Source organism: Capricornis sumatraensis, chromosome 10 (genome assembly GCF_032405125.1).
Source record: "Capricornis sumatraensis isolate serow.1 chromosome 10, serow.2, whole genome shotgun sequence".
NCBI lineage: Eukaryota > Metazoa > Chordata > Mammalia > Artiodactyla > Bovidae > Capricornis > Capricornis sumatraensis.
Genome location: NC_091078.1, coordinates 2386419 through 2402017, shown reverse-complemented (window position 1 = coordinate 2402017; position 15599 = coordinate 2386419). Strand labels below are relative to the sequence as shown.

The 15599-nt window shown below is 49.3% G+C and overlaps 1 protein-coding gene across 1 annotated transcript in view; it reads right to left on the bottom strand.

Annotated features, from left to right (window-relative positions):
* The window catches only part of VSTM4 (V-set and transmembrane domain containing 4), a 79555-nt gene that overhangs the window by 56827 nt on the left and 7129 nt on the right, over nt 1-15599 (bottom strand). The window contains exon 2 of the mRNA XM_068982569.1: nt 14139-14537. Within this exon, the coding sequence (XP_068838670.1) occupies nt 14139-14537 (399 nt within the window). The remainder of the gene's footprint in view (nt 1-14138; nt 14538-15599) is intronic.

Below are 15599 nucleotides of genomic sequence, written 5' to 3'. Positions count from 1 at the left end.
GTTCTTTGCATCAGGTGGCCAAAGTACTGGAGCTTGAGCTTCAGCTTCAGCATCAGTCCTTCCAATGAATATTCAGGACTGATCCCATTTAGGGTGGACTGGTTGGATCTCCTTGCAGTCAAGCACTGCATAAGAATGGTTGAATTTCTTATAAATTACTTTCACAATTAGACTCCGTCACCGCTCTTTTCTGCAGTCAATCTATCTGTCCTTCAGAGAACAATTAGGATAGCTGAAATACATAGGCACATATGTAATTGTGTAATTACATCACACAAATATTATCTATGAAATATAAATAAAGATAAATTTAGGAAAAATCCTAATAAATTAAGAAAACTGAAATGCAGACTACTTTTTCAGCTTTTCTAATTGTTCTCAGAAGGAAGGTTTTGTCCTGTGGGAAACAATTCCCCTCCCTGTAGATCCTAAAGTTTTCAAAACCAAAAACCAAAAAGGTGATACCTCCATATCACCATCTTGGGGCACACTGCTTGGCAGCTGGTAGGTGTCCAGTAAATAAATGACCTCCTTCTTTCTGATGGCCCCTGAAAGAAAGCAATTTGGACATCCGGGAACGAATGCTCAGTGGACATTTGGTCTTTCATGCATTATTAGATATGTCGGACAATTCATCGAACATCCTTCCTGCTTAATTTGCCCCAACCACAGCCCGTATAATCTACTCACTGTCAGAGCAACTGATCAGATTCCCCCTTCAAGAATTTAAACAGAGTACATTAGTACTTTGACCACCTCATGCAAAGAGCTGACTCATTGGAAAAGACTCTGATGCTGGGAGGGATTGGGGGCAGGAGGAGAAGGGGACGACAGAGGATGAGATGGCTGGATGGCATCACCGACTCAATGGACATGTGTTTTAGTGAACTCCGGGAGTTGGTGATGGACAGGGAGGCCTGGTGTGCTGCGATTCATGGGGTCTCAAAGAGTCAGACATGACTGAGCGACTGAACTGAACTGAACATATGGTGGTTGTAGGTCCTGGGGTTGAAAAAGTCTATGGACTCTGGGGTGGCAGCCGTTTTGGAAAACAGGAAAGCAAATGGAGCAAGGGCAGAAGCTGCCGAAGGAAGGCAGAGGACGGAGATCGTGATCCTGACGGATTCTGGGCACCGAGAGGCTGACGTGTCATTTTCTAACCTTGCATCCCATCAGTCCTGTATCCTTAAACCATTCCCAACTCTCTCCTGAATTAGCTTAAATGAGTTTTTATCTTCAACGAATTGAGCCCAGGCTAGGACAACCACAGAGTCTTAATAAAGACAATACCAAAAGGAAAATAAATGGACCTCTGAGGACCTTAGATTTCAGGAGATCAGTGACGCCCATCATGGTCCAGAGCCTCACGACTCTAAGTGTGGTCCACTGACCACCGGCACCAATGTCACCTGAGAACTTGTCAGAACTACAGGATTGCAGGGGCCCCAACCCAGATCTACTGGATCAGAATCCGCTTTTAAACCCAAATTTCTGGGGTGAATCATATGCACTTTGAAGTGTGGGGTACACTGATGTGCACTGGGTTGAAATACTAAGTTGCCATTTGCTAGTTATGTGACCTTGGGCAAGTCACTTAACTTCCCCATTTGTTATGCCTGAGTTTTTGTTATACAGGGATGATAATAAGTTCAGGATGAGTGTGAAGCCAGAAGGGTTAATATATGGAAAGTACTCAGAACAGTGCCTGAGACCTAATGAGCCATTTTTATCTGTAAGACAGCTCCATAAGAGCTTAGCTCCTTAGCCCCATAAGACAGCAACTTGGTCTCTCTTATTCCCTGCTCTAATTCCCACACCTAATTATAGCATGGCCCTTTAATGTCAGCCCTGTGCCTCAGAGTGTGACTCTTCAGATGTCCAAATGGTCCATAAGAAAGAGTTCCTTGCCCTTGTGGCTTAATGTCTGCAGTCCCTTTGCCTTATTTGGGATTAAAGGTAATAAATAAGGTCTCCCCAGTGGACTTGTAGAGATGAGTATTGAAAGAACCAACAAGCTGGGATTCAAAGCTAAGGGACTCTAAGCAAGGAGTTTGTGGAGGCTCCTCATTTCTCTCCAGTGTGGCTATTTTATGGGAAAGTACAGCAACCTTGTTTGGCATATGAAGATCAGCAACACTGGTCATAATCTTATCTGTTCCTACAAAAAAAGAAAATTTTTACATCAATTCTGCCAGAGCTTTTGAGATTTTCCCAAGGTTCGGCGTAGCTATCTTATTTCAGCTGCTAATCCTGTGCTATCTCAAAGTGAATGTGATACATTGTCCAGCCACACATGTCTGAGTCCAGAGAGTCAGGCCAATGCCCTGCTCAAGGTGGCCTCTGTCTTGCCCCGTGCTCGGAGCCCAGCCTCTCAGCCAAGAGCTAATGTGGGGCTGGGCAGCGTGCCCTCCTGGAGAAGGTTCATTACTCTAGATGCTAGGAATGGTGCCAGCCCGGCCTCCCAGGGAGGCTTGCCTCTTCCATCCTTGCTGCATCCCAAAGTCTTGTGAGGGAGGGCTGTACAAGGGCTACCTCCTCCCAGAGGGTATGGGGCCTGGAAAGAGGAAGTAAAACTGATCACAGAAGCAAAAGGAAGCCCAGGTTGGCCTCAGCACCAACCTACTCTTCTCAATACAGCTTTATCAGAAACATAGGGGGCATTGTGAGTTCTGACTCCTGGGTCCATTTATCAATGGGTCTGGGCCACAGGATAAAGAGAAAGCAAAGAGCATTCAAAAGCTAAGTCATCAGCTGACCTCTTGATGGCTCTGTAACTTTCTGGGGACCCCAGCACTTGGTGGGCTGCCCTTCTGGTGAGGTGGTGGCCTGATAACAGTGACAGGCATTCTGGGCTTCTCCCCAAGACAGCAGAATCAGATGAAATTTAAGAGGGGTGGGTTGTGAGAGCCACCACATCCTGGCCCTCTGGTTGAAAGCGGCCGCAGGATCAAACTGTCTGGAAGAACACAGCCCAGAGGCACCAAGACAAGACGATCCTATCAGCTTCGTGTCTGGAGGAAGCAGATTGGAGAGAAAGAATCTTAGGCAAGTATCCTTTGCTGGGACCTGTGGGGCAACCACCACGCAGAGAGGTGAGAAATCTGAGACCCTTGATTTCTGACTCGGACAGAGCATCCTGCAGACTCCCTTGGGGAGGGCGGATTTCACAGGCTGTGGCAGACTGTGTCCCCCTAAGTTCACGCCAAGACCTGTGACAAAGCCCTTCAACTGAGGGACTTCCTGTTCCCTCCCTAGTCTCCCGTTCACCAGTGATACAGACACCTTTATCTGAGCCTGCTTTGAAGGACTGACCCACCCCACCCCACCCCCAACCCCATCATTCATGGAATGGTGGGTTCAGGATTGTTGGAGGCCCTGGGAAAGCCCCCTTTCTCCCAATATTCTTTCCCACCTGCTTACCTGGGCCTCCAATTCCTTTCACAAAGACTCCTATGATTAAAGGAGCTTAAATTACAACCAGGGGCTACATCCACAGTGAGGAGCACATTCCTGACACAGAACACCTTCTGGGAGGCAGGAGCTGGTAGAGAGAAGCGTGGGGAGGGCCTGGGCGCAGACAGGGGAGTGAGGAGGCCGGGAAGCAGCAGCCCAGAGGCGGGGAGGACTGGCGCCAGATCTGAGACACGCCTTTACCTTCCTGTTTCTACCACCTTCGCTGAGCGCCCGAAGATCAGGGTTTTTAAAACATTGGTGTACAGAGGAAATCATTAGGCCTCTTGAGGATTCTCAGGCATGATCCCTGAACTTCTGGTTTAAGTATTTTGGGGGAGGGATTAGGGAGCACAAAGCTGTGGAAATTCGGAGGCTCGAGGTCCCAGGAAGCCTCACGGAGAAGCCCTGCCTCACACGCTCCTAGGACAGAAAGAGGTGAGTCCCAAGAGACATGGGAGAGGGGATTCAGGTCATGAGGAGCCAGGCCCTAGGCCTCAATCTCCCGTCTAGTCCAGGTTAGGGTCTAGAATTCAAAACTCAACCAAGGCTCTTCAGTTTAACCCAGGGAAAACAACAGTAACAGCAAGACCTAAGGAATAAGACTGTCACACAAGTGTTGTTTACACAGGACTCCAAAAGAGCCCTCTAATAACATGTCTCAGTGCAGGGAAATACAAGGTGAAGAACACAGCTTCCAAGGAAGTTATTTTCAAAAGAGCAGACCATCTATAAAGGATGATGTGTCTCCCAGAAGGCAGACTCAAACTTGGAGAGCATTTGAGTCAGAGAGGCCTTCCTCCAGGGATTACCTGGTATTTCATACCCTCTCTCCCTGCTGAATGCATTGCCTTAGAATGCATCACTACACTTTGCTCATTGGTCCGGTGTATCATCCCCCTCCTCCAGCTGAAGGAAGTTCCACGCAGGCTGGAACGGCGCCTGTTGTCACGTCCCAGAATCCTTCTTAGTCCGTAACAAGCCACAGTTGCTTTGAATGGATGAATAGGATGACTATGATGCTGTATTGGTGGGTCAAGGTATCCCAGAGAAAGCTTGGTCCTGGGACCAACTTACATTGAAGAAGACTGAGAAGAGAGCCCAGGGCAGGGAGCCCAGGCCTACCCAGCACCTTGCTTCCCATGGAAGATCCACATCAGAAGCAGGGGGGTCGCACCAGCTCACCAGGCCTTTGAAGCTGACTTCTCTGGAGGGCTCTAACCTTGGAGCTGCTGGCTCTGGGTCTATCACGATCACTTTATGGCCAGAGAGTTCTTAGTTTCTTATAGATGGAGGTGGGAAGCCCTCAGACCTTAAGCTGGCAACATTCTGCATACAGTAATAGGAGAGAAAAGTCTGCAAGGACCAGAGAAAGCTGTATTCTTCGCCTTGTATTTCTGCGCAGAGACAGGTTATCAAGGGGCTCTTGTGGAGTTCTTTGCAAACAACACTTGTATAAAATGTTTATGCTGTAGGTCTTGCTGTTACTCTTGTTGTCCCTGGATTAAACTGAAGAGCATAGGTTGAGTTATGAGCTCTAGTGATATGAAATACGCGCAAGACTCTAAAATTAAAGAAAAAAGAGGAGGCAATACCTTTGCTCAAATTCAAAACTTAATACAGTCATTTCACTGACCTTTCTTATTCAACGATGAGATGGTTTCCCAAGGAAAAAACTGAATGTAGCTGTTTCCTCACTATTTATAACTGACTTGGTGTTCTCAAGAAAGGCAACTAAAACCCAGAGAGACACAGAGACCGCCTCTGTTTCTGCTCTCTGAAGTTTGCCTATTGCTTCCTTTCTCCCTTGACCCTCCAAGCCTCAGGCTGAAGGCGGTCTCTCTCGGGGCTTGGGCAAAGCCATATATGTGCATAGGACCTTTGGGTGACCTGCATTGATGGAGCCACTGATGAGAAAGGAAAAGCTCCAACTTTGTCTATTTTAAGCCACTCTTTCCTTTGCATTCACTCTAAGGTAAATTCTAGAAAACACAGCAATAGAGCAAACAAAAACTCATATTAAACAGACTTCCCATTGTGACAAGGCAGCGGGCTAAGAGCTGTGCGTTCTAAGATGAGTCAGCTACAGAATGCAAATGAATGAATGAAGTCGCTCAGTCGTGTCCGACTCTTTGCGATCCCACGGACTGTAGTCTACCAGGCTTCTCTGTCCATGGCCATGTGTATTTAGAAAATATTAAAACTTAAGGCTTGGTAAGTTTTACCAAGCCCTCTCCAGACACGACCCTGGGATAGATCTATATATTATCCTCATTTTATTTATTTTTGGCTCTGATGGCTCTCTGCTGCTGCGTGGGGGCTTTCTCTGGCGGCGGCAAGTGGCGGCTACTCTCGAGTTGTGGCGTCTGGGCTTCTCATTGCAGGGGCTTCTCCTGCGTGCACGGGCCCTACAAGGGCTCAGTAATTGAGGTGCACGGGCTTAGTTTCCCCGTCACTCAGCCTGTGGATCTGCCCGGAGGAGGGACTGAACGCACGTCCCCTGAACTGGCAGGCAGATTCTTACCCCCTGGACCAGCAGGACGTCCCTATATCTTATCTTCTTGCTACCACCTTCCTCTCCTTGCTACTAGTAATTAAAATGCCATTTTATTCAAAACCATGAGTATTCAGTCCTTCATCTAACAAGTCCGTTATACCACGCACCATGTCAGGCATGTGGGTGCGCCTGAGAATTCCACGGGGCACCTGGAGTCAAGGTCCCTGACCAGGGCCACCGAGGCAACCCTTCCTCTTATCACCGTCCACCTCAGCCCTCACCAACCACAAACACGTGCCCAGCTCTACTCAGTTGTTTGCAAACCCCTCTTCTCCCTCATCCACGCCTTTGCTCCGGCTGTTTCCTCTCCTGGCGGGGCGGGGCCCGCAGTCGCAGAGCCCCCCTCACCCTGCGGCCCCAGCAGAATGCCTCATCCTCCACGTGAAGCTCTCCCGCCCCCCCAGAATGTGGCCTGTCTTTTCCTCACTCTCATGCGAGTGTCAGCCTCCTCTACGGCCTTTCCAGACTTTCTATTAGCTGTATCAGTAAAGTCTATCAGATATACACCCATCGCGACATACTTCTCCTCCAGATTATGAGGTTGGGTCCCAGGACAGTGGGGATCAAGCCTCCCCACATGTACCTCTCTTTGGGCAAAGCACAGGGATCACAGGCTCATGAACTGGAGCTTCATACATGCTCCTGAGTTTGTTCCAAGCTCTTAAATTCTTCCAAGACCATGGCAGTTAGAATGAGGATAGACACGATGAAGGATTGTTTGAAGTTGTGTTTAAATTACACGCTGGTTGTCAATCTGTTCCCTTTGAGTATCTGGACCTGTTGACACTTTAAACATCATGCTGTGAGCTTGCTTAATTAAGCAGCCCCACTAAATGTTTAGTTAATCTCATTCCTAATTATCTGCCCTGTGTCTCTGGGGAAAAAGGAATTATTTAATTTCTTCCACTGAAACTTGAAATATCGGTTCCCTGTGGTGGTACTTTCAGATCCAATTATTAAATTCTCTTTAATATTTCAGGGTTAAATAGATAAGAAATTATAATTACATCTTTTCCCCTAAATACATTTAGGGTAAACACAGGTTTCCATGTTCTTTGTCCACTTGTAACATTTAAAGCTTGCTTATATAATCTGAAGTCAAATAACAATATGGTTTGTTAAAATATGTTATTTGGGGTTAGACTGAAATACTGTTTAAATTGCAGGAGACAGCCCTTACAAATTGCTTCCATTATTAGCATTTTCACCGTTAATGAAAACATCTCCATCTGAAAGGAAGGAGATTCAGTTCTGCTTAGAATATCAGACTGCTTCTGAATCTGTGGGTGGCAGAACCAGGCTGAAAAGCCATTGACAATAATTCTATACAAAGCCTGGAGAACCAGGAGTGGAGGCTGCTCTACCCTAAGAACAGAAGCCGAAATGGATGGCAGCACCACTCTTGAGACCCTGGGGCCCACACTCCCTGGTGGAAAGGGCCCACGTGGCACCCTCACGCAGAGCCCCTGACTGGCCCGTGTCAACAACTGTTAGGGACACGTGGCACCCAGGACTCTGCCAGAGCCTATCGTGGACCAGGAGCCCCAGGGATCTTCAGGCTTCATCTGGGAAACTCTCCTGAAGAAAATCCAGGCTTAGGAGCTGGTCTACCCGCTCAGGGCTGTCCTCGTGATTAGAACTATCCAGGGTCTGCGTGTCCTGAGAGAGACCAGGCTGATCAGTGCAGAAAGGAGGACAGATGTGGGAGGCCGCTGGGGCATCAGACAGGATGGCAAAGGCAGAGAGGCAGAGACACCGCCAAAGCTTGGGGAGCAGAGGCGGAAAAGGGAGGCCAAGGACGATTCGAGAAAGCAGGCACAGAGCCAGCCAGCACGCACCTGGATGAAGCGACGTGGGGCAGGCAGGGCGAAGGCTGTGCGGAAAGGCTTAAGGAAGACAGGCAGCTTCCTTTATAAACTGCACGCCTGAGGCACTACAAGTACCAGTCAGCGGTGGGTGCACAGGCCAAACGCGGCGTCAGATGCTATAACACCTTTGTGTCTACAGGGACAGGGTAATGTGACTGTCAGAAGGTATCACAATGTGTGAAAAAACTGATTACAAGTAGTTAAAATTCATTGTTTTGCACCTAGAGGACAGATGGTGGCCCCCTAAAATAGCAAATCTTCACCTCGATTTGTAAGTGATCTTGGCATCAACCCCAAAGAGAACGACAGCTCGTCTCCATGCCTAGGGATACATTATGCTCTGTGTTTAGAACAGAAATCCTTTTTAAGGCTGTTGGACCCAACTACTTAAAAAGCAAACTTATTGTTTATTTCTTTTGGCCTAAAGGAACCAAGAACATTTGGAAAACTTTGCATTCATCAATCTATGAAGCCTCCAATTCAGAAAACCCTGACCCTCCCAACCGTCAGTAAGGCTCCTCTTAAGAGACTGTGCTGAACAGCTTCATCTCCCTGTTGGGAATCACCCCAAGTCACTGCCCATGCTCCCTCTGTTCCCATCCTGACCTCCCTATTGATCAGCTGCAGCCTCGCTGGGCCTGTTCCATGCTGGGCACATGGCACTCCAGACTGGGCCTCCCCATATTCTGGTGTTGGCCAGGGCAGGGCTGTGTAGCTCACTTCCTCTGGTCTCACCTGCAGTGAGGTCCGCCCCTGCATCTGACTTGCTCATGATGAATGAGCCAGAAGCTGTTTCCTAGAGACCTTTTTTTTTCCCCACCATCAAAGTATTTATTGGAACTAAGGCAGAGAGAACAGAGCTGTTAAGATGGCAAATCAAAGTGCAGATTGGAAGGCGGGGAGAGCAAGGTGTGGGGTGGAGGGGGCACTTCAGATGCCACACGAGGGGTCCCTGTGGTCTGGGCTGGAGAGAGGCCCTTCCTTCACCCCACCCTGGCACTGAAGATCCCCCACTAACCCCTCCCACCTCATGTCCATCCTGGGGGCAGCCGGGGCCCTGCAGTGACCCCAGAGGGAGGGACCGCCCCTGCAGTCCACCCACGGCTATCAGTCAGTCTCCCTTCCTCATTTTCCCAATAAAGAGGACACAGGGCTCACCTGGCAGCCGGAATCAAGCCAATGCACCTCCTTCCTGCCTGGAGCATCTCTGAATTTCCCAGTCTGTGGGACTGTCTGGGACCGAGGAAGAAGCCGCTGCGTCCTTATCCTCCGCTGCTGCTCTCCCACTGAAAAGACTTTGCCCTTTCCAGGCAGCCACGGGGCTGGCCCAGAGGAGCCCGTTCAAGACACCAAGCCAAGCTAGCTCCATCTGCTGCCCCAAACACTGGTGTTTCCCAGGGCTCCTGGCCTTGGCCCCTGCCCCTGGGAAATCAACTCACCCCCTGGTGACTTCACCTGCCTGACTCAGATTCGGTTTTCACAAGCCAGATCAGACGGGCCCTTCAGATCCACATTTCTGCATACTTCCTGGCCATCCGTGGGTGGCCTCCCCCCAGCTCACTCTCAGTGTCCCTGTGGACGAGCTCTGTCTCTCACGCTCCCTGTGTCAGTCGTGGCAACCTCCCTGGGCACACTGCGTTACTCTCCTGGGTATCACCCCAGAGCTTTCTCCCTTGCCGCATCCAGTTATTAAAGTCTTCTTACTTGACCTCTAATGTCTCTCCATTCCTACTACCCAATTTGGCATCATTTAAAGCCTGTGCAATGGGCTTCCCTGGCGGCTCAGATGGTAAAGAATCTGCCTGCAACGCAGGAGATCAGGGTTCAATCCCTGGGTTGGGAAGATTCCCTGGATAAGGGAATGGCGATCCGTTCCAGTATTTTGCCTGGAGAATTCCATGGACAGAGGAGCCTGGCAGGCTACAATACATAGGGTCTAGAAGAGTCGGACATGACTGAGCAACTGACACTCTCACAAAGCCCATGCAACCGCAAAAGACTGCCTCTTCACTCTCTAGCCTGGTCCTCCCAGAGGGCTCTGTCAAAAAACTGCCTATGCTTCACGGACTTGCCAAGGACTAAAGAAAAGAGTCTCCAAAAAACGCCTGATGATAAAACCACCTAGTGTGCTAAGTCAGTTCATTTGTGTCCTACTCTTTGCAACGCTATGGACTGTAGCCCTCCGTGGAGTTCTCCACGCCACGCCCTCCTGCAGGGGATCTTCTCGACCCAGGAATCAAACCTGCATCTCGTACACCTCCTGCACTGACAGGTGGGTTCTTTATCACCAGCACCACCTAAGAAGCCCCGAAAATCACCTAGACTGGATGTTTAATATTCAAATTCCAACCCAGGCTGAATAGACTAGAATCTCTAGGGCAGATACTTCAGAATCTGGCTTTGGTGATACTGATCATTAGGTAAGGTTGAGAACACTAGCTTACAATATTAAGTGTAAATTCTTTGCCATCAGCCCAGCCTGCTTCCCCTACACCCACTGCCACCTCCGCTTCCCAGTTCAGACTCCAGCAGTCCTGACTCACTGCTGTGGCACGCCCTAGCCATCAAGATGCCGCTCATCTCATCCACTGCCCCACATAAACCGCCAACGGCAGCTCAAGCACTGCCCGCTCCTCACATCCTTAGGGGCCTCCTATGCATTCACACACTGCTCCAAGCACACCTTTATCACTGCACCGGACACCGTGACATCATATCTGTTTCTGTATCTGCCACCCTATAGACAGATCCGCCCTGTGTCCCCAGGTTTCTGGCACAGCAAGGTACAGAGCAGGTGCTCCATGAAGCAAATCCCCACTGAGTGAGGAGTAAATGAATCCACCAAGCACTCGGGTCCACACGCAGTTCCCTGAGCCCAGCAAAGCTTCCTCAGCTAAACCGATCGTCCTCTGAAGGCTGCCACTCACTCCATGATCATGCTTGCTACTCTTTTCTAGATCGAATCTGTGTTTCTACAAATGAGGCTCCCCAAATAGACTGTGCAGTGCACACTAGTGTCTCCCCAGCAGAGTCCACATAACACAGCCGACTTCCTGCTTAGGGACACCAGGTCAATTTGTACATGGTGTATCACCCTGCAGTGGGGGTTTAGCCACTAAGTTGTATCCAACTCTTGTGATCCCAAGGACTGTAGCCCATCAGGCTCCTCTGTCCATGGGACTTTCCAGGCAAGAATGCGGGAGTGGGTAGCTATTTCCTTCTCCAGGGAATTTTCCCAACTCAGGGATCAAACCCAGGTCTCCTGCATTAGAGGCGGATTCTTTACCTACTGAGCCACCAGGGAAGCCCCCGTCACCCTACAGATGAGCATCTAATTTGCCACTGACACCACCGAAGTCCCTGCACGGACAGCCTCCTATTGACTCTCCACCACTGCCTGCGAGCTGTTTCCCCTAGATGTACATCACTCTGCCGTTTTCCAAACTGAGCCTCACTCTGTTAAATCCTGCTTGTATCACTCGCCTCTCTGGATTCCCGTTTGTCATGTGTTATTCCTTGTTGATGTTAAGAACATTTCCCAGTTTCGTATTTTATGTTAAGTTCATTAAGGTGATATGTGCCCCCTTTCCAAATCACTCATGAAACAATTAAATGAAATCAAACCTAACGTCCACCCTCCTGGAAACCTCTCCAGAGGGTTCCCACACCACATAGCACTCAGGGCTCTTGGACCCAGGTTCTCTGCAGGCACGGCTTCGGGCGCACTGAAATGGTCACGTGGCACAAGCAACTGAGGAAACTGCGTGGCACCCTTCGCCTTGCCTCCTGCCTCCGTACAGTAAACTGACGCTGGCAAGTTCATGGGATATGGCAGAGTCTCTAAAATAAGGCCAGCATGACCCCAGTAACCTACAGGGTCACACATGTTCAGTCTTCACTGTGATGACAATTATCATCTCCTAGAATCAGGAGCTCGCCCCCTCCATGGTCTCGTATATACGCGGTTTTCACACAGACCCCAATTTAAATCTTTCCAATTCTTCAAAATCCCCGATTCTCCATCATACTTTAATGATTTGTTCAGTTAAAACATAAAATGACAACTTATGTTTTGCCCCAAATTAATACAGCCTATATTTTTTTAGCCACACCTTTTCAGAGATGTCCCCAGGGAAAAACCCAGGACAAACTCATTTATTAACATAGATTTTTTTCCCAATAATTTGTTATTTATTTTTTTAGTCACCTCAACAGACATGCTCAAGGACTTATTCCAATTTTAGAGAAACTCAAAAACACACACGGACAAAATAAAGCAAATAAAATTGCAATTGTTGGGGTAGATTGGTTGTTTGGTCTGTTTTTTAATTTTTGTTCAGATTTCTCATTTTGCAAGACACTGGGAAAGTACTCTGCAAGCACATGGCTAAGGAGCTGGACTGTGTCAGGAGACACCATCTTAGGGACACGGCAGGAATGTGACCGGTTGCAGTTTATACACAACTCCCTGGACACCCCCTTGTAACTCCACCCCTTCCTCTCACACTCACAAGAGCAGATCAAAGTACCAAGAAGTGGGGGAAAAAGGTTAGTTTCAGTGCAGTTGCGCAAACCACCTTAAGCTGTGGTAACATGTAACCAAATAAATGTTCTAGAAGGAACCCAACTTCACTCACTGACGGGGACACACCTGAAATAATGGACGTACCGACAGCACTCACTTGAATGCAAGGACCCTTTTTATCTCTTCTAATTGGCAGAGAGTCGTTACTGCCCAGAGATTTACCACAGGGCTCCAGAATACATCGGGACATAAAAATTAAAAGGGTATATGTAAGATCATATGTTTTAGAGCCAAGTGATATCCAGAGTGGATTCTCTCCTCAGCCTGTGGTGATCTGATTTTTCTATTTTCTGTGCCAAAATACATATTTATATTAATAGTCATTTCTTGTCTTGAATTAATTTGCTTAAAGAGAAAAAGTGCACAACATTTCAGATAATACGTCATTCCGTGCTTAAGAACATGAAGATAAGCAAACTCCAAAGACAGATGAAGCTGTGAATTATTTACTTTGACATATGCGTGCTCACTTGCTCAGTCGTGTTCTGACTCTTGTGACCCACGGACTGTAGCCCACCAGGCTCCTCTCTCCGTGGGATCTTTCAGGCAAGAATACTGGGGTGGGTTGCCATTTCCTGCTTCAGGGGATCGTCCCGACCCAGGGATCGAACCTGAGTCTCCTGAGTCTCCTGCTTGGCAGGCAGATGCTTCACCACTAAGTCATCCGGGAAGACACGGGGTAACACACAGGATATTAAACTGCCTGTTCACAGCTGGGTTCTGTCCCATTAACAGCATCACTATTGCTTTTAATTTAAATGACATGTATAAAATAAAATTAGATTTATCATCAGGTTTATTTTGTGGTTCTCTTGATTTTCTACCAGGCCAAATTCATGTGCAAAGCAATCAAAGATGTAATTTTAGCACACAATAACAAGTCTTATTAAAATTGTGATAGGCGGCTTCTTGAATGGAACATCAGTGGTTAAAAAATGATAACCATTGGGAAACTCCCTGGTGATCCAGTGGTAAGGACTTGATGCTTTCACTGCCTGGGTCCAGGTTCAATGCTTGGTCAGGGAACTAGGATCCTACAAGCCACACGTGGGAACTCCACCAAAAAAAGGGATAACCCTTAAATACAGCATTTGGTAGCTAAGATGTTCCAGAACACGGCCCATGCCTCTTATCTGTTTCCAGAAAGGGAGGGCCACCTCTGGTCCCTTGCCCACTTTTGGATGAATCTCTGAGTGAGCTGTTCCCTGAGGCTTGGATCAGTTCCTCTGGACGATGGATCAGAGCCACCAGGCTGCCCTGCTCTGAGGCCTGGCAATTCACATCAAGGCACTCCCAATGTGCGCCTCCTCTCAAAGGCATCCGGCACTCCCATCCCCAGGCAAAGCAATCAAGGCAGCGCAGACCTGAGCAAGAGGCAAATGAACCACACAGCCAGTCCCCTCTTTCAGGTACAAAACAAGTTTGCCCAGGGGCAGGTTGGCTGGCATGAGGCCAGACACATTCTGTCCTGACTTCACGTCTGTAGCAAAGGTTAGCGCCAGCATCCCCATAAAGATCAACCCTCATTCTCATGGCCTGGCTCATACAGCCTGGCCCTTAGAGTCCAGAAGATGTATTCTAGCTCAGTAGGTCTGTCCTGGAGGCCACTGTTTGGCCAGCTGGAGGGAGACCCTCTGACTTGCCCCCCACCCTTCCCAGAGAGAAGACGTATTCTTACCTCTCATTTCTGTCCCTGAGGAACCATTGGACCAAGCTGTCCACTTATTCCTGTGCTTGCTGATTTCCTGGACTTTGCAGACATAATGCCCTTGATCTGCTGGCTGAAGGGTCAAGACAGAGAGCGTGTAGAGCGCCCCACGCCGCTCCTCAAGGAGGCGCAGCCTCTGCCGGTAGGCGCTGCGGCTGAAATTCCCGTAGTACTGCACCACCCGGAGCTTGGTCATCTTAACCATCAGGGCTTCCTGGGAGTTTGGCCTCGTGAAGAACCAGCGCACAGCCAGCAAGCTGTCCTTTCGCCTCTTCTGGGAGACGTGGCAGAGAAGCGTGGCATTTTCCCCCTCCAGGTAGTCAACCACGGGCCCCGGGGACACAGTGACGTTGAGGGCTCCGCAGACCTCTGCCGAGAAAAAAGGGAGGAAGAGAATGAGGAAGGCCACCACCGGTTCCTGGGTGCGCACACACAGCCTCTTCTCTCAAGGAGCCAGAGTGATGTGCAGGCCAGAGCGGCGGGCCACCTCCACCCCTTCTATGCGCACGCTGCCTTCACGAGGGAGCCTTCCTTGGGGCATGGAGCAGGCCTCTGTGGGCCCCCATGTCCTCAGCCTATGAGATGATCCCCTGCAAGTCACCGACCACCAGGCCTAGATGCTTTTCTCTTTTTTTAGTTAGTTGCTGATATTTAAAATTCAGGAGATTTCACATAAAGATTTAAATTTGGGGAAGCTCTTAAAGATACCTCGCTGACATCAAATCCATGTGTCCTACCTGCCTCTCCAAGGCCTGCTTCAATCAGTTTCATCGCCTCCCTGAGGAGGCAACGCTGTGGCCCCATTCTCTGTCTCAGCTATTTCTGCTACAACCAAGGCAGATATCAGTACTGGTCAGGTGAGTGTTAAACTAGTACCAGGGAGCTGGAATGACAGAGGTGCCTCGGTCTCTCACTCCAAGCCTCTTAGGACCATGATCCACGGTCTAACAGCTGAAGTGCAGGGAAAAAGAGCCAATGAGCCCAGGAGCAGAGAGGGGCACCAGACTCGCCCAGCAACCCGAAATGTGCTCCAGGAAACCAGGCCCAGGTCGAAGTCTTGTCCTTTGGTCTCAGGGCTGACTCTCACCAGCCACGGTTCTACTCCAAGCTGACATTTGAGGGTGCCACTCCCTGTCCACCCAAGATCAGCCAGCCCAGCTACCCTCGCCAAAGGTCTTCTCCCAGTAGACACACCACACGGCGTCTGCAGGGATTACAGATTGCAGCCGTGCAGCCCGGGAGCTCGTGAGTGCCGCAGAGTCCAGGAAGGACAGGATGCCCAGAGCCTGCCACTGTCCAAGCTGGGCTGTCCTCTCACCAGATCCCACATCATCATCCCTGCACTGCCCAGCAAGCAACTCCAGGAAGCATGACGCCCTACCGCACAAGCAGGTGTCCCCAAGGTCATCCCGAACTATGGAGAGCCCTGAA